The following is a 21,787-nucleotide window of genomic DNA, read 5'->3' on the forward strand; positions in this document are numbered from 1 at the left end:
GAACATGAGAACATATGAAAGTTGGTGGTTCCTTTTAACATTAGCCTTCAATATTCCAAGGTAAGAGGTTTTAGGTTGTAGTTAATATAGTATTTATAGGACTATTTCTTTCTACACCATTTGTATTTCATATACCTTTGACTATTGGATGTTCTTATAGGCACTTTAGTATTGCCAGTGTAACAGTATAGCTTCCGTCCCTCTCCTCGCCTCGAACCAGGAACACATCGACAACAGCCACACTCGAAGCAGCGTTACCCATCGCTCCACAAAAGCCGCGGCTCTTTCAGAGCAAGGGGAATAACTACTCCAAGTCTCAGAGCGAGTGACGTTTGAACCACTATTAGCGTGCACCCCGCTAACTTGCTAGCCATTTCACATCGGTTACATCAGCCATTAGGCCGATAGGCTTCAAGTCATAAACAGCGCTGTGCTTGCGAAGAGCTGCTGGCAAAACGCACAAAAGTGCTGTTTGAATGAATGCTTACGAGCCTGCTGCTGCTGCTTACCATCGCTCAGTCCAACTGCTCTATCAAATATCAAATCATAGACTTAATTATAACATAACACACAGAAATACGAGCCTTTGGTCATTAATATGGTCGAATCCGGAAACTATAATTTCGAAAACAAAACGTTTATTTCAGTGAAATAACAGAACCGTTCAATATTTTATCTAATGGGTGGCATCCCTAAGTCTAAATATTCTTGTTACATTGTACAACCTTCAATGTTATGCCATAATTACGTAAAACTCTGGCAAATTAGTTCGCAATGAGGCAGGCTTGCCCAAACTGTTGCATATACCCTGACGTGACACAATTTTACCTGGTTAATACTGCTTGCTTTTTTTCTCTAAATATGCAGGTTAAAAAAGATATACTTCTGTGTATTGATTTTAAGAAAGGCATTGGTGTTTATGTGTAGGTACAGTCGTGCAACGATTGTGCTTTTTTCGCAAATGCGCTTTTGTTAAATCATCCCCCATCGTTGCATTGATTATACGCAATGCAGGACTTGCTAGATAAACTAGTAATATCATCAACCTTTTGTAGTTAACTAGTGATTGTGATTGATTGTTTTTTATAAGATAAGTTTGATGCTAGCTAGCAACTTACCTTGGCTTCTACTGCATTCACGTAACAGGCAGGCTCCTCGTGGAGTACAATGAGAGGCAGGTGGTTAGAGCGTTGGACTAGTTAACCGTAAGTTTGCAAGATTGAATCCCAGAGCTGACAAGGTGAAAATCTGTCGTTCTGCCCCTGAACAAGGCAGTTAACCCACCGTTCCTAGGCCGTCATTGAAAATAAGAATGTGTTCTTAACTGACTTGCCTAGTTAAATAAAGGTTGTAAAAAAATATATATATATGTATGTGTGTGTGTATATATATATTTACTTTAAAAAATCGGCGTCCAAAAATACAGGTTTACGATTGTTATGAAAACTTGAAATCGGCCCTAATTAATCGGCCATTCCGATTAGTCGGTCGACCTCTAATCAATACAGTTACATATCACATTATTATTTTGGACAATATTATATAGATACTTTGACTCCAAGTATCGATTTGTAAAAAATATTACAAATATTGCTAGTGAGTGTTAGCTAATGCTAGTCGGCTGTACCTGTGCTAATCTGATTGTTCTGGATTCTATTTTGATATGTTGCGCATCAAAATATCAATCATGAATTCCCTGAACATGTTAAATGAAATAGCTTTCTTTCTTGTCTTACTTCTTGATGGCACTGGAAAATGTTAGTCTAGACCATTTCCGCTATTGGAAAGTAACTGCATGAAAATAAAATGAATGTTGTATTTCTAGTTATCGAGCACAATGGGTCAATTTATCGTGATATAACTTTTTGTCTATATTGCCTCGCTCTAGTAAGGGAGATATCTGGCCAATGTCAGTTTGTTGAAATACTCTAAAATGGGGAAGAATGAAAAGTAGACCAATGTTTTCCAACTCTTGATTAAATTAGAGGCTTGAAAATGAGATGCATTCACTACTCTTTATAACAGCGAACCAATACAATTGCAGAGTATTTCCCTACAGATATTGTTTGCTTGACATATTGACCTCGAAGCCCACTGACCACCTCCTATGATCAGTAGCTTTATCTATACTATCTATACTGGTCATAGCCTTTCCCAGTGTTTTCTCCAACTCTTCTGCGCTAGAGTGGCACTGGGACGTAATGAGATCAGAAGGGAAGAAATACAAAGGGGAATTGAGGTAGTATGTACATGTAGGTAGCATTATTAAAGTGACTATGCATAAATGACAACAGAGTTGCCGTGGTATAAAGAGGGGATGGGGGGCACTGCAAATAGTATGGGTAGCCATTTGACTTGAGATTCTGGAGTCTTAGGGCATGGGGATAGAAGCTGTTTAGAAGCCTCCTGGACCTAGACTTGGCACTCCGGTACCGCTTGCTGTGCGGTAAGCAGAGAGAGCAGTCTATGACTAGGGTGGCTGGAGTCTTTGACAATTTTTAGGGCCTTCCTCTGACACCGCCTGGTAAAGAGGTCCTGGATGGCAGGAAGCTTGGCCCCAGTGATGTACTGGGCCGTTAACCCTACCCTCTCTAGTGACTTGTGTTCGTAGTCCGAGCAGTTGCCATACCAGACAGTGATGCAACCAGTCATGATGCTCTCGATGGTGCAGCTGTAGAACTTTTTGAGGATTTGAGGACTCATGCCAAATCTTTTCAGTCTCCTGAGGGGGAATAGGTTTTGTCGTGCCCTCTTCACGATTGTCTTGGTATGCTTGGACCATGTTAGTTTGTTCGTGATGTGGACACCAAGGAACTTGAAGATCGCAACCTGCTCCACTGCAGCCCCATCTATGAGAATGGGGGCGTGCTCGGTCCTCTCTTTCCTGTAGTCCACAATCATCTCCTTTGTCTTGATCATGTTGAGGGAGAAGTTGTTGTCCTGGTACCACATGGCTTGGTCTCTGACCTCCTCCATAAAGGCTGTCTTGTCGTCGTCGGTGATCAGGCCTACCGCTGTTGTGTCATCGGCAAATTTAATGATGGTGTTTGAGTCGTGCCTGGCCGTGCAGTCATGAGTGAACAGGGAGTACAGGAGGGGACTGAGCACGCACCCCTGAGGAGCCCCTGTATTGAGGATCAGCGTGGCGAATGTGTTGTTACCTACCCTTACCACCAGGGGAATGCCTGTCAGCAAGTCCAGGGTCCAGTTGCAGAGGGAGGTGTTTAGTCCCAGGGTCCTTAGCTATTCAATAGTGCTTATGATGTGGATTATCATCTCAAACAGATACTTACAAGAGCTCTTTCATGTCTATATCATAATAACTGTTGCCAAGCAAGGCAAAATACTATAAGATTTAAACATTGTAGTGAATAGCAATTTCAATTCACTCTTCCAAATTATGGGCTTAACTGGATAGCCAGCTTGCAGTAATCACTTTTCACCATAGCGTTGCAGCAGAGACCTCAGATGTGAATCTCTAATCACTTACCTAAGCATGAAAGCAGGAGTGATCATGATAAACCATATAAAATAGCATACTGTTTCAAATCAAACGTGGCATACAGTTCTGGTTATACTAATTCCCCTACTAATTTCCCTGATATAGTTGTAAAAAATGAAAAATATTCTAGATTTGTTGACGTTGCAAAGTGCTTGCTTCTCAATGGAATATTAATCACTCACGATAAGTTCAAAATAGTATACTCATGACCATATACAAACTCCTGGACTACACTAGACTGTTTTATGTATCATTAAAGCAAATGTTGAGAGGTCAGTTTGAAGTGTGTAGGAAAGAAAAGCCAAGTAGTAAATGTAAGGCCCAGGAGAGGGCAGCACAGCCCTAAAAGACAGGCAAAGAGCAGTCTGTGTTTAGTCTCTCCTAGGAGATGGATATGTGGTCCTCATCTTCACCATCCAAACTGGGATAGACAGGTGTGGAGGCATTGATTATATTTAGTGTCCTGTCCCAAACTTAGTTATAATGCTGAGTGATACTCTATGATGACAGGTTGGACTGTATAAGGCTGTGTCATAGAGCAAATGCAGGGCTATCCAGGGAATGAAGTGTACACACACACACACTGCTATGATGTGTAAGACCCTCAGTTCACTGCAGGTGTGAGTGTGATGGCATTTATCTCAGTATAACGCACACACCTTTACGTCACAACGAGGTTGATACACACTGTGATTTTAGACAAAAGTTTTTCTGGCAAATTCTGAATATTAAAGTATATGTCCAGTGTTCCAGATTTGAATTAAATATTTACAAAACAGTAATGACACTATGAATGTAATAATGTCCTTCCTAGCAAATGATAATTATTTATGTTAAAGCAGCTTTTCTTTGTTTCCCTGCTTGGCCTTATACTGGTCAAGAAAAGCTCATTTGCTCTGCCAATGTGACGTGCATACGCTCGGATATTCAAGTTAGCTACTAACTCCACATGGGGCAGGGCTGCACACACTGCCAAGCAGGCTTTGCTTAATTAAAAAAAAAAAAAAAACCGAAGGCTATTGTCTGTCGTCAAGTAGTATGGATGGATGGATTCAGGTTTTGGAAACACATGATGGAACGACTAAGGCACTTTACTGTAACAGCAATAAATGCAGACTGATTATTTTACAAGCGTGAGCCGTTTATGTCCATTGCTTTGTCACTATTCCTGACATTTTCATTGAGCTAGCTATTAGTTAGCTTAGCTCCTAGCAATCACAACTTGCTATCTAGCTGGGTCATTCCTATTGTGCGGTGCCATTTCTGTCCACAGGAAATAAAATGTCTTATTTAGTGTAAAATATGGATTCCAAAAGGCTTTAAATACAAGGTCAGGTGTTGTTTACCTTAAAAACACCCAAATACGGATCCTGAAAGGGAATTTTATGCATTTTAAACACTTTTTGCCAGTGCGTGTAGGCGTTGTTGCCATGTCCCCAGGTGTTATTTCTCAACATTCAGAAGAAATATAAGCCATAAAATTATACTATGTCTAAAATCGTCATTATTTTATAGTCTTAGTCTCTTTCGTCAAAGTTTTGATTATTGTATGTATTATTTTATTTAAGATGTATGTCCCTGATCACTTTCCACCCTGTTTAGTTGTTGTAATTCTCCATTTAAGAAAACAATCCCCTTTCTACTGTGACACCACATTCAGGAACTGTCATAATTTCTTTAGTGGGAAAACTATGGTGCAAAGATAGATAAAACGGTGTGTTTATATTTATTTGCCCATGTTTCATGTTGTTAGTCTGTATGTTCCACTCATAAGTGTCCACCCTGTTTGGCTAAATTATTTCAAAAATTAAAAAAGAGAAGTTAAATCCTGTTCAAGTGTTTAGCATTATGCTATCTCAGTCTTGCTCAGTCACAGCGCTATGACTAATTTTGGCTCATAATTTCCACCCTATTAGTATTATGCCCTTTACAAATTGGAAAAGGCATCCAAAAATGGATGAAGTGCCTGAGCTTGACCAATATGTTTTCCTGAAAGTCAAACATGTCATTTTCCTGATAGAATATGACATTTATTTTATATGTCAACAACTGCTAACTAGGTTTCCTCTTGACATCCAACTTGTACTGTAGCTACAAACCACTGGATTTAAAATAGCACTGACTTTGCTAATAGCTACTATGAAAATGTGCCTACTATGACTGAGGTATGTGGTTGTCCCACCTAGCAATCTTAAAATGAATGTTCTTAACTCTGTCTGCTAAATGACTAAAATGTAAAAAACAAAATATGATGGTTGATGCTTTGGCTTGCTTTGGTCTTGGCTAAGCAGCTAGCTAAGTTGGCCTTGATAGCAAACGTTAGCATGCTAGCTTGCTGCTTCTAAACATCCAGCAGGCCAACTTATAAACCACATGATTTGAAATATAAGTGACTGGCGAGGTAGTTGTTGTATAGGCTTTGTCTGTTTTGATAACACTGCCTGTGGATTGCTTGGCTTTCTAGCAGTTTGTGTACCTTCTTGAGCCTGTGTCTCCGCTAGTCTCCTTCTCCCCACCGGAGAATTTATATTTTTGTTTTTGAAAAAGCTGCTCGACCAATCCAGAAGGTTCTGTCCCAGCCAAGAAGGATGATGTCATTCTCCAAGCAAATTTCAAGCATTTGTTTTTAATGGTTTGTTTCAAAAACAAGTTTGAGATTTTTTTTTACTAAGTGGGTTTTGTCATTTATGCTTTGGCTACAAGTAAAGGACCGGTCAACAACATTATTTGGGGATGAGCAAACATAATGAGATTTTAAAAACATTTTAAGAAAGCTGCTTACTCAATTAAACAAATGTGAGTCCCCCACAGTAGTGCTGCATATATCTGTCACATTTAATCTAATTCATATGTTTGCATATCTAATACTTTTTGACTTTTTTAGGTATCGTCAATAAATGCCCAAAGTCCAAACACAAATAGCCCAGATTTGTTAGTATGTAATTGGAAGGCAGACAGACGTCTTGGTCGCTAGGTGACACAAGTCTTCAGAAGAAGACGTGCTCTGGATGTGAAAATTGACAGGTCTACACATCCATCAGACTACGCTCTATATCCAGAGTACAGATGAGATGGCTATAATCAGGTGTTTTTGAGCCAATAATCCTGTAACTCAGTACATGCTTTTTGACATAATATTGCGTTTATATTAACATTCTGTTACGAGAGACTATTGGGTCAGATGTGTCACTGTTTATTTAAGCTGATAGCAGTTGAGTGAAAATGTTTGATCTACGGAGACCCAGAAATTATTCTACCTTTTAGCCCTCTGTCTCTCTCTCTCCTTCTCTCGTTGTCTCTCGCTGACTAAAATCACTAAGCTACTTCAGGCAAGGCAATTATGGGCACTTCAGCCAAGCTCTCTCCTGCATTACATAAGGCTTGATTAAAGCTTCCTTCCTGTGACTTTTAGAACATCATAATCAACCCTGCTTCCAAACCGATTCTTGAGTTGGACTCAGCAATATGACATAGATGTGGAAAGTAAACAGCATAGTGGGCCAATTTCGCCAACAAAGAGCGCTGAAGCGCAAGGCTCAACTTCTCCACTGTTTTGGCCCCGTGACTACCATGCTGTAACCACGTGAAGCGAACCTGTGCACATGCTCAGACACTGTGTGTGACTGTGAGAGCAAAGTCTTGCAGCTCGCTCATCTCAATATCTGCTGTGATATTCAAGTCATTTCGCTCTGTCTACCTTTAAGGTCCCTTAGAACGTAATGGTGCCCAATGTAATTGTATAGCTTTTAGACTGCTGTATCCCAACAAGCTCTCTCTTTGCTGACGACTACACTAGGTGGACAGTGATGAGCTCCATATTTTGTTGTTAAGGGCATACAAACACACTACGTGGCCTAAAGTATGTGGACACCTGCTCATTTAACATCTCATTCCAAAATCACAGGCATTAATATGGAGTTGGTCCCCCTTTTGCTGCTATAACAGCCTCTACTCTTCTGGGAAGGCTTTCCACTACATGTTGGGACATTGCTACAGGGACTTGCTTCCATTCAGCCACAAGACCATTAGTGAGGTTGGGCACTGATGTTGGGCGATTAGGCCTGGATTCGCAGTTGGCGTTCCAATTCATCCAAAAGGTTTCGAAGGGGTTGAGGTCGGGGCTCTGTGCAGGCCAGTCAAGCTCTTCCACACCGATCTCGACAAACCATTTCTGTATGAACCTCACTTTGTGCACTGGGGCATTTTCATGCTGAAACAAGAAAGGACTTTCCCCCAAACTGTTGCAACAAAGTTGGAAGCACATAATCATCGAGAATGTCATTGAATGCTGTAGAGTTAAGATTTCCCTTCAGCCTCCCGAGTGGCGCGGTGGTCTAAGGCACTGCATTGCCGTGCTAGCTATGCCACTAGAGATCCTGGTTTGAGTCCAGGGTCTGTCGCAGCCGGCCGAGACCAGGAGACCCATGGGGCGGCGCACAATTGGCCCAGCGTCTTCCGGGTTGTCTCTCCTAGACCACAGCATTTACAGTTGACCCGGGCAGCTCTAGCAGGGCAGAAATTTGACAAACTGACTTGTCGGAAAGGTGGCATGTTGAAAATCACTGAGCTCTTCAGTAAGGCAATTATACTGCCAATGTTTGTCTATGGATATTGCATGGCTGTGTGCTCAATTTTGTACACCTGTCAGCAACGGGTGTGGCTGAAATAGCCGAATCCACTAATTTGAAGTACTTTTGTATATAAAGTGTATGTTTCTGAGGATTTGGATTAATGTTCAGTTCAACATTTATTCCCTTAGCCCTTACCCCCTAGCCACTGCTGTAGATCTGAGGGGACTGGATAGATTGATGCAATATTGCGAAACTCCACCCAGCCAGCCATTCAGAAGGCAGAAGGAAGCGGTCTACTGGAGTTCCTAGTGTGTTGGGGCCGATTTGGAATTCAACATAAGCCTACATGTTGAAGTGACTCACCCCCTTTGTTTGTGGTTGTGTTGTGCAATGACTTGACTTGTGGAAATACATGATTTGTCAGAGTGACTTTTCTGTGAACTTTTCAACCTCACGAAGTTGGCTGTGATGGCTCAGCAAATTTTCAACTTGTAAATAACTACAACATGTAAATAACTATTGATGGTACTCTAGAGTCACACATCAGTGATTTTACTAAGAGTTCTGTTGTTTGAACAATGTAAAAAAAGAAGGCACCAGTGTCCTTTATATTTCTTATAGAATACATTTTGTTATTGCATAATATACAGTATATATTCCAACACTCTGCAATTTTATGAGTTACCGGGTTGTTGGGCTTGGCACTGACTGCTTTCAATTTCAATGTGGAAGATTTGCCTTTTGCTTGAAATTACATGGTCAATTGCAAGTCAAACTGTAAAATTATCATGTGCTTTTTTAGTGTTACAAAATACAGCAGCAAACTTTATAGCTAAGTAAATATATTTTTTACCTTTTATTTAACTAGGCAAGTAAGTTAAGAACAAATTCTTATTTTTAATGACTGACTAGGAACAGTGTGTTAACTACCTGTTCAGGGGCAGAACGACAGATTTGTACCTTGTCAGCTTGGGGGTTTGAACTTGCAACCTTCCGGTTACTAGTCCAACGCTCTAACCACTAGGCTACCCTGCTGCCCCTTTTGTCCATTTTTACTCAAGTTACTCCTCTCATGGTCAATTTGAATTTGTTCTATTTAAAAACCAAAACTTTTTTTGTATCCCTCTTACAGAAAGCATGCACCAAATGTGGCATTGAGACCCAGTGCAGTCAGAAAACAACCCAGTGGCTGTGCAAGATCTGCAGTGAACACAGAGAGGTAATGTACATCCCTACAACTGGATAGCCCATCTACAGTATACATTGAAATGCCAACTACATGCTTTTTGATTATTCTCCTACACATTGATTAGGGGTTTATCCTATTAATTAACCACTGTCAGTTTGAGAAAAGTGCAATAAAAATGGAGAAGCAAAATGGTATAATTTTATGGAAACTATGTACCTGTAGCTCAGTAGCAGCAGCCAGAGACAATGTAGAACCACAGACAGATACTACATGTCTGTAACTAGTTTACAGACTTCAGGCAGATTGCTGCAGGTTGGCTTTCGTCCAGGAATAAGGGTCTCTCGGGGCTTGATTTGGAGGCCCAGTGGTCATCAGCAGGGCTGGCCAGATCTGGATGGGCATCTCACCACAGTCTTGTTTACAATGCACAGGAGCCTGATTTGAGGGAAAAAGCCTCTTGTCTTCCTGATTGCCCCCTATAGCAGGAACCTTGTGTCTGGTAACCCGTTGTGACTTCATGAAGTTTCTATGCCCTCACACGCTGGTTTCATTAGCTGTGTGGCTTTTTATCTAATTATCATAGCAGTGTGGATGAATCACTGTGGAGCTTATTGGTTGGGAAGTAGGTCCAATGGTAGTTTATCCCCACATTCATATTTTGGGTTATGGAAATGTTCCTGTGATGCTGATAAAAGAGCGATAAGTGTTTACGATGAAGGGTTGTTTCGAGGGATGTGTCAGCACTGTAGTATCGGCATGGAGCATTCTAGACCTCTGAGGGTACGTCATGTTTCCATCCAGGCATCTTTTAATCTGAATTTATATTTTATGTCATCAGGTGTGTAACATTAAATCATTCTCATTACGGAGTATGGGTTTATTCCTCAGAAATGTGCTGCTATGAGCCATTTATCCCCAGTGTAATGCTAATAAGATATCACTATCTACTTAGCACAAAAGAGGAACAGGATTTCCCAAAGTGGTTAAACATTTGCATTCAATTCCAGTAGCTTTTCAAACCTTTTTAAGGATCTAGGAACAGCCCCGTAGAGCGTGATACAGTAGGACTGACATCCAGATCAGTCTAGTCTCTGGCGTATGCCCTCCCATATATCAAAGGTGTTCTCCCGTTTAATCCTGTCATTCTCTCCACCTACATACAGTGAGGGGGAAAACATATTTGATCCCCTGCTGATTTTGTACGTTTGCCCACTGACTAAGAAATGATCAGTGTAATTTTAACGGTAGGTTTATTGGAACAATGAGAGACAGAATAACAACAAAGAAATCCAGAAAAATTCATGTCAAAAAATGTTAGAAATTGATTTGCATTTTAATGAGGGAAATAAGTACTTGACCCCTCTGCAAAACATGACTTAGTACTTGGTGGCAAAACCCTTGTTGGCAGTCAGAGGTCAGACGTTTCTTGTAGTTGGCCACCAGGTTTGCACACATCTCAGGAGGGATTTTGTCCCTCTCCTCTTTGTCAGTGGGCAAACGTAAAAAATCAGCAGGGGATCAAATACTTTTTTCCCTCACTGTATATCAATCATGGATCAGGATCTTGATACCTGGCCATAGACTAAATGGATGTGCATTATTTCAGTTTTTATATTGGTAATTCAAGCCAAACACCTTTTTGTGAAGCACAGTAACAGCAGTCAATGGACCATATTCACTCACTATACTATAGGATTATTTTAATTGGCCTCTCTCAACGAGGAGTTTGTTTCATGTGTGGGGAATAATTAAACATCTGAAGCACTTAATATTACCATAATATTATTACCTCCATATTATGTAGGCCTATATCCAGATTATTCAAGTAATTTTCCACTTTCCCCTCATGGAAAGCCATATCCCAGTCGTTCCTCCAAAAAGCTGATTAGATGGAGCCTCTAAATTGATGACCCACAATTATTACCTTACAGCACATAACTTCTTGGTTTCAGGTAGGCCGCCAGTTTCTTTTCCTCCTGATGTATGGATCACTAAGTAGTCTGGACTGTAACAGGGGAGGTGGAGGTAAAAGGAGGACATGGTGGGTTTTAGCGGAGAAATCACATGAGCACATGAATAATTCCATGGCTGTGCAGGATTGAGGATTGAGAGAGGGCACTGTACCATAAAGAAGTTTATGTAAAAATGTGCAAATGTTTTTGAACCACACACTGTGCGTTGAAAGGCAGTCTTCATTTTTCATTTCCCTCCGCTGTGAATCTGCTCCAGCAGATAGTCACTGAAAGGCAGTGTTTGACAGGGCACCTTATCGGTCTTCCTCAGATGATGGAGGTGCTTACTCAACATGGCTGTCTTCAGTCGGATTTGGGCTCGGGCTGACATGCCTCTGTGGAGGCGCCCCTCCTGAGTTTAGTTTACCCCAGTTCTATTTTCTCAACTCTTCTCGCTCTTTCTTTCTATCTCTTTCTCACTCTTTCACTCACTCTTTCACTCACTCTTTCACTCACTCTTTCACTCACTCACTCATACTGTACTCTATATCATCTACAGCATCCTTATGTAATACATGTATCACTAGCCACTTTAACTATGCCACTTTGTTTACATACTCATCTCATATGTATATACTGTACTCAATACCATCTACTGTAGAGCCTATGCTGCTCTGTACCATCACTCATTCATATATCTTCATGTACATATTCTTTATCCCCTTACACTGTGTATAAGACAGCAGTTTTGGAATTGTTAGTTAGATTACTTGTTGGTTATTACTGCATTGTCGGAACTAGAAGCACAAGAATTTCGCTACACTCGCATTAACATCTGCTAACCATGTGTATGTGACAAATAAAATTTGATTTGATATATGCTTTATGTCACAGTGTTGAAATACTCTGTGATAGCTGTGAGCAGTGCTTATCTCGAAGGGACAGGTCAAATGCTTATTGGTTTTTAGGCTCATGCTCACTCGGTCGAACTCACCACTGTACGTGTGTTCTTTCTGGAAAATGATCCTTAAAATGATCATTGCCGTGCTGTTTCTGGTTGATAACATGCTTATTGATGAGATCATTTGTGACCGACTACCTTGATTCAGTCTTATTTAGCAAAATTCAGTAAAAAAAATAAAGAATAATAATTACATTGGATAAAAGAATACAAAATGGTATATCATACACTATATTTGAGGAACAATGGGAAGATAATTCTGCTTTGAAAGTTAATAAACGTTGAACGTTTTGGTACCAACTGGATAGCTCTTCTTTGTATACACCCATTCAGCATCGTTCACACCCTCTTAAGCTTTAGCCCCACCCATCTCTTTAATGGTTGATCCGAGCATTCTGTACTAACAGCTTGGGTGCTTGACTGCTGTTAACTGGCTAACTTTCTAGCTACTTCCAGACACAAAGAATGGCTTACTGTACATTACTCGCCCTAGTAGAGCTGGTTAGGCTGTTTTTTTAATGTTATCCAGCGTGTTGGTTACTGTACTGTCAGATTGTCCGTTTTGTAAAGGGTTTCACTCTCGGAGCGTTCAGTGCGCACACTGGCCTATGAGTAGGGTTGATCTGAGCGTTCTGACCTCATAACGGCAGTCAAGCACCCAAGCTAACATTGCCTAGCTTTCTACCTACTTCCAGACAGAAATGTGAGAACACCCCACTCTGACCATTTTACTCGCCTTAGAAGAGCTGGTTAGGCTGTTTTCATGTTATCCAGAGCGTTGGTGACTGTAACTGTGCTGCTGGCAACAATGTAATTATTATTCTTTTTTTGCAAACGTTTACTGACACCGGCCATATTCAACATATGTTGAGCGTTCGTAAATTCATCAGTTATTCTGCGCTCTGGCACACTCAGACTAGAGTGCTCTGAAATCGGAGTAGATGGCCAGACTGAATTTATGAACGCACCCAAAATGGTTACTTGCATAGTGGAGTCTTTTTTTTTTGTTAAGACATGTAGCTAGCTAAAGAATGAGCCATAATCCCAACTCATTACGTTACTACCCTGCATGAATCTGCAGGTAACTAACAAATCAGGTTCAATGTTAGCTAGCTAACATAAGGCTATAACTAGGCAAGCAAATGGTGCTGAACTATGAATAATAAGATCATACACGTAACTTTAGCTCGCGAGCCAGCCAGCCAACATTAGCTAGCTAACAGTACACTTTAGCTTGAAATGAAAACGACTTTGTTGTTTATATATGTACAGTTGAAGTCGGAAGTTTACATACAGTTAGGTTGGAGTCATTAAAACAATTTGTAACAATTTGTAACAATCTGTAAGATGTTAGTGTCTTAACTACCGTTCCACAGGTGCATGTTCATTAATTGTTTATGGTTCATTGAACAAGCTTGGGAAACAGTGTTTAACCCCTCTACAATGAAGATCTGTGAAGTTATTTGTATTTTTATGAATTATCTTTAAAAGACAAGGTCCTGAGTTTATATCTGTAGTCTCAGGCCATTACATATAGTTTTTTACATTTCTATCTCTGAGAGAAAATGTCCCCAGATGTCAGAAAAGCTATTGAATAGAGCACGTGATGCCGGGGAGCTGAGCAGACGTTGACAAACCAAACTCTTCAAAGTTATTCCATTATTACCTAAATAACAACGTTGAAACAATATTCTAACATAGGCTAATACATTGTCAAGTACTTACCTTCCCAAAGAGCCATGGACCTTTTGACCAAGAGGCAAGAAGGACGACCAAAATGTTGTTGATTCCCAAGACCTCCTCTTGTGAGCCTGCCGACATGCTGGCTACTCTCCTCCGGGAAATTCTATATGGTAACAAACGTCTTTCTCTGAAAATTTACAAGAAATCGTCTGAACTCCATTCTTCCATTGACGACCTATGATATCCTCCATAAACGATCTCCTTTTGAGAATGACATAGGCTGAGTTGTGCATTAGCACAGTTGAAGATACCATCACTCGACATGACCAGGTTCTGATACAACTGCAGAAGGACAATGCCTACCTCAAAAACAAGGTAGACCAGATGGAGAACCAGAGCAGACATAGTAATATCCGTGTGGTGGTATTGAAAGAGGACAGCGAGGGCCGTGACCCGCTCCGTTTCTTCACTCAATGGATCCCGGATGTCCTAGGCATAATCAACTTCACCAAGCCGCTGGAAATCGAACGCGCCCACAGAACATTAGTGCCGAAAACCCGGCCAGATGAGCCCCCACGGGCCGTCCTGATCAGGTTCATCCGTTTCCAGGACAGAGAGAATATACTGCAACTCACAAGAGCCAAAGGGGACATCACCATAGATGGCAAGCGCGAATCTCGCCAGACGTCGCAAGCAGTTCAGACCTGCCACCAAAGCACTGAAGGAGATGAACATCCCCGCGTGGATGAAAGTTCAGTACAAAGGTCGAAGCCATCTCTTCAACACACCGGGAGAAGTGTTCACTTTTCTGAACAGCATCTGAACTAGGTTGGTCTCTCTGGGGGATAAAATACAGTTTGTTTTCTCTTATCCGGGCTGTCCTGGAACTGAACTGCTGATATCGTCTTGGAATTTGGATTCGTTTACGCCGCTATCCGGTTGCTATAATTGATTTGTACATTTTCAACTAACCGTTTTTTCCCCGGGTGAGTTCTATTGCAATTACAGGAGAGTATATTTTGGTTTAGTCAATATCCACTGGGCGATGCAAATTAGTGGGCTCAGGCCCACTGCCCCCCCATTTATGTTTCTCTTCTCCTGAAAAGAGACTCAAGCAGCCCTTACTGTGGGCAGTACATATTCAGCCATAAATGTCTATTCACAATGTTTGTTTTTAACTTCGAGAGATCGCAGGTTTTAGTTTACGCCAAGGTTTAGCTAGTAAGACCAAGATGGAAGGTGAGCAACAACGTATCTCTGCAAGTGTATTCATGTTTGATTGTTGTTTTAGTCTGATAATTGAGGTGGGTGAGGTTTCTGTTTTATTTATTTTTAATTTTTCTATGTTTATTGTTGTTTCCTTCCTAGAGACACATAGGTCACTTCTGTGTTCAAACTAAAGTTGAAACATTTCCTGACTATTTACATATGAGAGATTTCCATTCGGTTACATATTTGAAACCCAACCTGTTTAATCCACTTAAATATGTCACATTCAACGTAAAAGGTCTTAACAGCCCGATTTAAAAGGAAAGAGTCTATACATACCATAAGAAATTAAAGGCTGACATTGTGTTTTTACAAGAAACACATCTTACAGCCAGTGAACGCAAGAAATTGAAGAGGGAATGGTAGGACACGTTTTTGCGTCCTCTTTTAACTCCAAAGCAAGAGGAACTGCAATTTTGATAAGTAGACACATCCCATTCTGCGTCAACAACACCATCTCTGATCCCTCGGGCAGGTTTGTTTTGGTGCAGGGGCATATGTTTTCGGAGTCTTCGACCCTATTGAATAATTATGCTCCTAACTTCGATGACCATATGTTTATTCAGAATGTCTTTCTCAATGTCTTCCTCATGCACCACCAGGATGGCTACTGGTTGGAAGAAATGTACATTTTTGTTTAGATACAGTTCTTGATAGGTCCTCTGATAAACCCTCACTTTTTACCACAGCCGGCAAGCTCACCATGTCATTCATGAAAGATCTCAATTTACTAGACATCTGGAGACAGTTGCACCCACAGGATAGGGACTACTATTTTTATTCACACCCACACAACAGGGACTACTATTTTTATTCACACCCACACAACACACACACAACTTTTTACTATCGACCCACCTGTTTCATAGAGTGTAGATATAGAGTATCTCCCCAGATTGCTTAGTGACCATTCTACTCTGGTATTATCAATCTCCATTCCTACCAAGGTAAATGGAGCATAAAGATGGAGACTAAATTCTACACTCCTAAAGCAACCTGAATTTTGTGCATTCATCAAAGAGCAGATCAATATTTATACTTTGACAAACAAACCCTCCGCTCCTGACAGTTTCATTCTTTATGGTAGGACACGTTTTGCGTCCTCTTTTAACTCCAAAGCAAGAGGAACTGCAATTTTGATAAGTAGACACATCCCATTCTGCGTCAACAACACCATCTCTGATCCCTCGGGCAGGTTTGTTTTGGTGCAGGGGCATATGTTTTCGGAGTCTTCGACCCTATTGAATAATTATGCTCCTAACTTCGATGACCATATGTTTATTCAGAATGTCTTTCTCAATGTCTTCCTCATGCACCACCAGGATGGCTACTGGTTGGAAGAAATGTACATTTTTGTTTAGATACAGTTCTTGATAGGTCCTCTGATAAACCCTCACTTTTTACCACAGCCGGCAAGCTCACCATGTCATTCATGAAAGATCTCAATTTACTAGACATCTGGAGACAGTTGCACCCACAGGATAGGGACTACTATTTTTATTCACACCCACACAACAGGGACTACTATTTTTATTCACACCCACACAACACACACACAACTTTTTACTATCGACCCACCTGTTTCATAGAGTGTAGATATAGAGTATCTCCCCAGATTGCTTAGTGACCATTCTACTCTGGTATTATCAATCTCCATTCCTACCAAGGTAAATGGAGCATAAAGATGGAGACTAAATTCTACACTCCTAAAGCAACCTGAATTTTGTGCATTCATCAAAGAGCAGATCAATATTTATACTTTGACAAACAAACCCTCCGCTCCTGACAGTTTCATTCTTTATGGTAGGACACGTTTTTGCGTCCTCTTTTAACTCCAAAGCAAGAGGAACTGCAATTTTGATAAGTAGACACATCCCATTCTGCGTCAACAACACCATCTCTGATCCCTCGGGCAGGTTTGTTTTGGTGCAGGGGCATATGTTTTCGGAGTCTTCGACCCTATTGAATAATTATGCTCCTAACTTCGATGACCATATGTTTATTCAGAATGTCTTTCTCAATGTCTTCCTCATGCACCACCAGGATGGCTACTGGTTGGAAGAAATGTACATTTTTGTTTAGATACAGTTCTTGATAGGTCCTCTGATAAACCCTCACTTTTTACCACAGCCGGCAAGCTCACCATGTCATTCATGAAAGATCTCAATTTACTAGACATCTGGAGACAGTTGCACCCACAGGATAGGGACTACTATTTTTATTCACACCCACACAACAGGGACTACTATTTTTATTCACACCCACACAACACACACACAACTTTTTACTATCGACCCACCTGTTTCATAGAGTGTTAGATATCGAGTATCTCCCCAGATTGCTTAGTGACCATTCTACTCTGGTATTATCAATCTCCATTCCTACCAAGGTAAATACTCTTCTACTCTGGCTCCCCAATGGTGGAACAAACTCCCTCACGATGCCAGGACAGCGGAGTCAATCACCACCTTCCGGAGACACCTGAAACCCCACCTCTTTAAGGAATACCTAGGATAGGATAAAGTAATCCTTCTCACCCCCCCCCCCCTTAAAATATTTAGATGCACTATTGTAAAGTGGTTGTTCCACTGGATGTCATAAGGTGAATGCACCAATTTGTAAGTCGCTCTGGATAAGAGCGTCTGCTAAATGACTTAAATGTAATGTAAATGTTAAATGTAAATGGAGCATAAAGATGGAGACTAAATTCTACACTCCTAAAGCAACCTGAATTTTGTGCATTCATCAAAGAGCAGATCAATATTTATACTTTGACAAACAAACCCTCCGCTCCTGACAGTTTCATTCTTTGGGACACATTGAAGGCCTATCTGAGGGGACAGATCATTTCCTGTACTTAAGGGTTGAAGAGAGAACACAGTGCGGAACTGAGTGCCCTTAAATCTGAAATCTCTGATCTAGAGAGAACCTATCAAAGAGGCCCGACTAAAGATCTATACAGGCTTTTGGTAAATAAAAAACTGAAATATAATATTTTGAACACATATCAAGCTGAGAGGGCCATCACTAAATCAAAATAGCGTTATTACGAGCTTGGAGAGAGAGTTCACAAAGTATTGCCATGGCAACTGAAAGCAGAGGAAAGTAAGAGGACCGATAATGCTATAGCAACTCTTACTAAAGAGATCTTTCGACCCTACTAAAATGAATGATAAGTTCAAGAAATACTACGAAGACCTCTAAACTTCCTAATAAAGCGATCTATCAGAGATCAACTCCTTTCTCTCCTTTCTCAACCTCCCATGCCTGTCAGAGGAAGACAGTGCGCGCCTGAGTGAACACTTCTCAGTTCCTGAACTGTTGGAGGCCATTAAATCCTTACCTTCTAATAAATCTCCTGGGGAGGATGACTTCCCTCCAGAGTTCTATAAAGAATTTAGGGAGCTGTTGGTCCCCTACCTTATGGAGGTACTTAAAAAAGCCGGGGAAGACAACTGCTTTCCAGAGTCTCTCTCAAGCAGTGATTACTGTAATCCACAAGAAAGGGAAAAACCTGCTAAAGTGCGTCTCCTATAGACCAATCTCTCTCCTTAGCATCTCGGTGACCAGTTTACAATCTGTTATCTAAGAGACTGGAGTCATGTCTTCTCCTGTTGGTCAACCCAGATCAGACTGGTTTCATAATTAAAGATTGCCCTCCAATAATCTCAAAGGTTCTTTGATATAATTCACCTTGCTAATGAAAACAAAATACAGAGTGTCGCAGTCTCCCTTAATGCTGAAAAGGCATACCTCTTTCGCGTCTTGGAAAAGTTTGGTTTAGGTACCATGTTTGTAAATTTGATATAATCACTCTACAAATCTCCTAAAGCTAGGATTGCTACCAATGGGATTACTTCCTCCTCTTTCCCTCTCTAGAGGGGGAACAGACAAGGTTTCCCAATTAGCCACCACCTCTTTGCCCTCACCATCGAACCGTTGGCTGAGACTATTAGAACGTGCCCTGACATACATGGCTTTGAGGTGGGCCCCCATACCCATAAGTTATCACTCTTTGCGGATGACCTTATCTTATTTCTAACAAACCCAGAGCACTCCCTCTTTCACTTGCATATCCTACTACCGTGTTATAGTTCTTTTTCTGGATATAAGGACACTTTTGATAAAGGCGAAATCTTACCTTTGTCTGTCTTTGCCCAACATACCATCGAGCACAAGTTTCCTTTTAGATGGTCGCCTATGGGCTTCACATATTTTGGCATAATGGTGGATGGTAACCTGAGCAACCTCCTATAAACTCAATCTAGCCAGTTTGTTGAAAACGGTGGAGTGTGACCTTTGTAAATGGATGGACTTGCCTCTCACTCTACTGGATAGAATAAATGTAATTAAAATGAATGTCCTGCCCAGATTTCTATATTTGTTTCAATCTCTCCCCATCCCTGTTCCCGCAGCATTCTTTTCCTCTCTCCACAAGCTGACCAGACGTTTATTTGGCATGGCAAACCCCCCTAGGGTTGGCCTGGATAAACTGTCCCTTGATTACGGTCAAGGGGGGGCTTAAACCTCCCCAATTTTAGAATGTACTACTGGACTGCACAGTCTAGGTTTCTGGCTCAGAGGTTTGACAATGGTCCCTCTCTCTCATGGTTGGAAATTGAAATGTTTGAGGTCAGGACAGCGGAGTCAATCACCACCTTCCGGAGACACCTGAAACCCCACCTCTTTAAGGAATACCTAGGATAGGATAAAGTAATCCTTCTCACCCCCCCCCCCCCCCCTTAAAATATTTAGATGCACTATTGTAAAGTGGTTGTTCCACTGGATGTCATAAGGTGAATGCACCAATTTGTAAGTCGCTCTGGAGAAGAGCGTCTGCTAAATGACTTAAATGTAAATGTAAATGTAAATGATGACACTGGGGCAGAATTGTTTTACAAATGGGACAGAAAATCTATAAAAACCATCAGACAACCCTTCCATCATACATTCTGTCCTGGTTTGGTGCAAACTGCATGAGTTGTTCAGACGAGAGGGATTCCTTTCCCCTAACACCCCTTTATGGAACAATTGATTGATCCCTATATTTTTCCAGACTTTAGACCATGGTCTGATAAGGGTATCACTCTTCTGGAACATTGTTATGAGGAGGGAGTTCTTATGTCTTTTGATCAGCTGAAACAGAAATACCACTTGCCTAACAGGGACTTCTTTAGCTACCTATAACTACGAAACTTTATTAGGGTGATTCTCAAGGGACAATGGAAATTAACTAAGATGTCACCTATTGAACAACTCTGCCATGCAGACCAACCACTGTTCAAAGACCATTTCCCGTGTTTACGGTGCTCTTATGTCAGGACTAACACAGCCTGAGCTAGATAAACCCCGACTTAGATGGGGAAAAGATCTGGGTATTGAGCTTGATGAGGGTCTATGGAGTGACCTATGCACGGATGGTGTTACATCCACATTGAACTCCAGATACAGACTGATCCAGTTTAATTTCCTCCATCAGCTCTATATAAATAAAATAAAAAAATATCACCCCATCTAGACTGCACAAGTTGAACCCAGATATCTCCTCCCTATGTTTTAGATGTGGCTCAGATGAAGGAACATTCCTCCATTTCACTTGGCAGTGTTCAAAACTACACAGTTTTGTGGCAGGGGGTATGCGATACCATATCCTCAATTCACGGGGTTGCATTCCCTTTAGGCCCGGAGGTCTGTCTACTGGGTAACTCCAATCTTAGGCAAAGCCATACAGAAATATTGCTAGCGATTGCCAAGAAATGTATTGCCTTGAAATGGAAATCGGATTCCTCCCTGCCAGTTGCAATGTGGCTATCAGTAAATACTTGTATCCCACTGGAGAAAGTCACTTACTGCTTGAGGAATAAGTTAGACATTTTACAGATTTTGGCAACCTTTTATTGACTATATGGAGAATCTCCCCTCACATCTCAATGATTGAATCTCTATATGATCCTTATGTTTCACACGTTATGCAGTTTACGGCAGGTGACCATATCATCCAATATTATGACTTATTTATTCTATGTTTGGATATATAATTATTATTATTTTTTTTTATGCTCGTCTGTTACTGTCACTTTGTCCTATTGTTGTCTAATATCTTTTCACTTTTGTTTTGAATCTTCTTAATTGGAAAATGCTAAAATAAAATATATAAATGAATTTAAAAAAGCTATTGAATGTGCAGTGGTTCTTCCTTTAAAAGTTGCTTCGTACTGCAGCACAGCTTGCAGACTGCCACCGAATTCTATGGCACGTTATTTAAGAGTCAGCCATTGTTGCCATTAATGCTGGTTTGTGCTAGTTTGACCACCAGAGGGCATCTTTGAGAAGCGTTAGACTGTTTTTAATATTGGCTGTACGAGAGAAATGTAAAACCTATTTTTGTAAGAACATAGTCTGTGGGATTGATTTGAAGAAATCTAGCTCAATTAATTTGATTAATATTATGGTGTTTCTATTCCAAGAAAAAACAAAAATCATACATCTGACAGACTACGCCTGATTCAGTAAAACTAAACTAGGATTATTGTGGATGGAGGCCGATGTTCTAGGAAGAGCGATGTATAGTTGAGGGAAAGGTGTGAAATATCTGGGCAACTACAGTGCCTTTTTAGTTAGTGAGAAGAAAATAGGAGAATAAGAAAGTTTTGTTAACAT

General features: G+C 40.8%; 1 protein-coding gene across 2 annotated transcripts in view; it reads left to right on the top strand.

The window, feature by feature from the left end:
- The window catches only part of LOC123999706 (double C2-like domain-containing protein beta), a 323,615-nt gene that overhangs the window by 16,860 nt on the left and 284,968 nt on the right, over positions 1-21,787 (top strand). For both annotated transcript variants that reach the window (XM_046305710.1, XM_046305711.1), the window contains exon 5: positions 9,206-9,292. In XM_046305710.1, coding sequence (XP_046161666.1) covers positions 9,206-9,292 — 87 coding nt within the window. The remainder of the gene's footprint in view (positions 1-9,205; positions 9,293-21,787) is intronic.

This window comes from Oncorhynchus gorbuscha, linkage group LG16 (assembly GCF_021184085.1).
Source record: "Oncorhynchus gorbuscha isolate QuinsamMale2020 ecotype Even-year linkage group LG16, OgorEven_v1.0, whole genome shotgun sequence".
Classification (NCBI taxonomy): domain Eukaryota; kingdom Metazoa; phylum Chordata; class Actinopteri; order Salmoniformes; family Salmonidae; genus Oncorhynchus; species Oncorhynchus gorbuscha.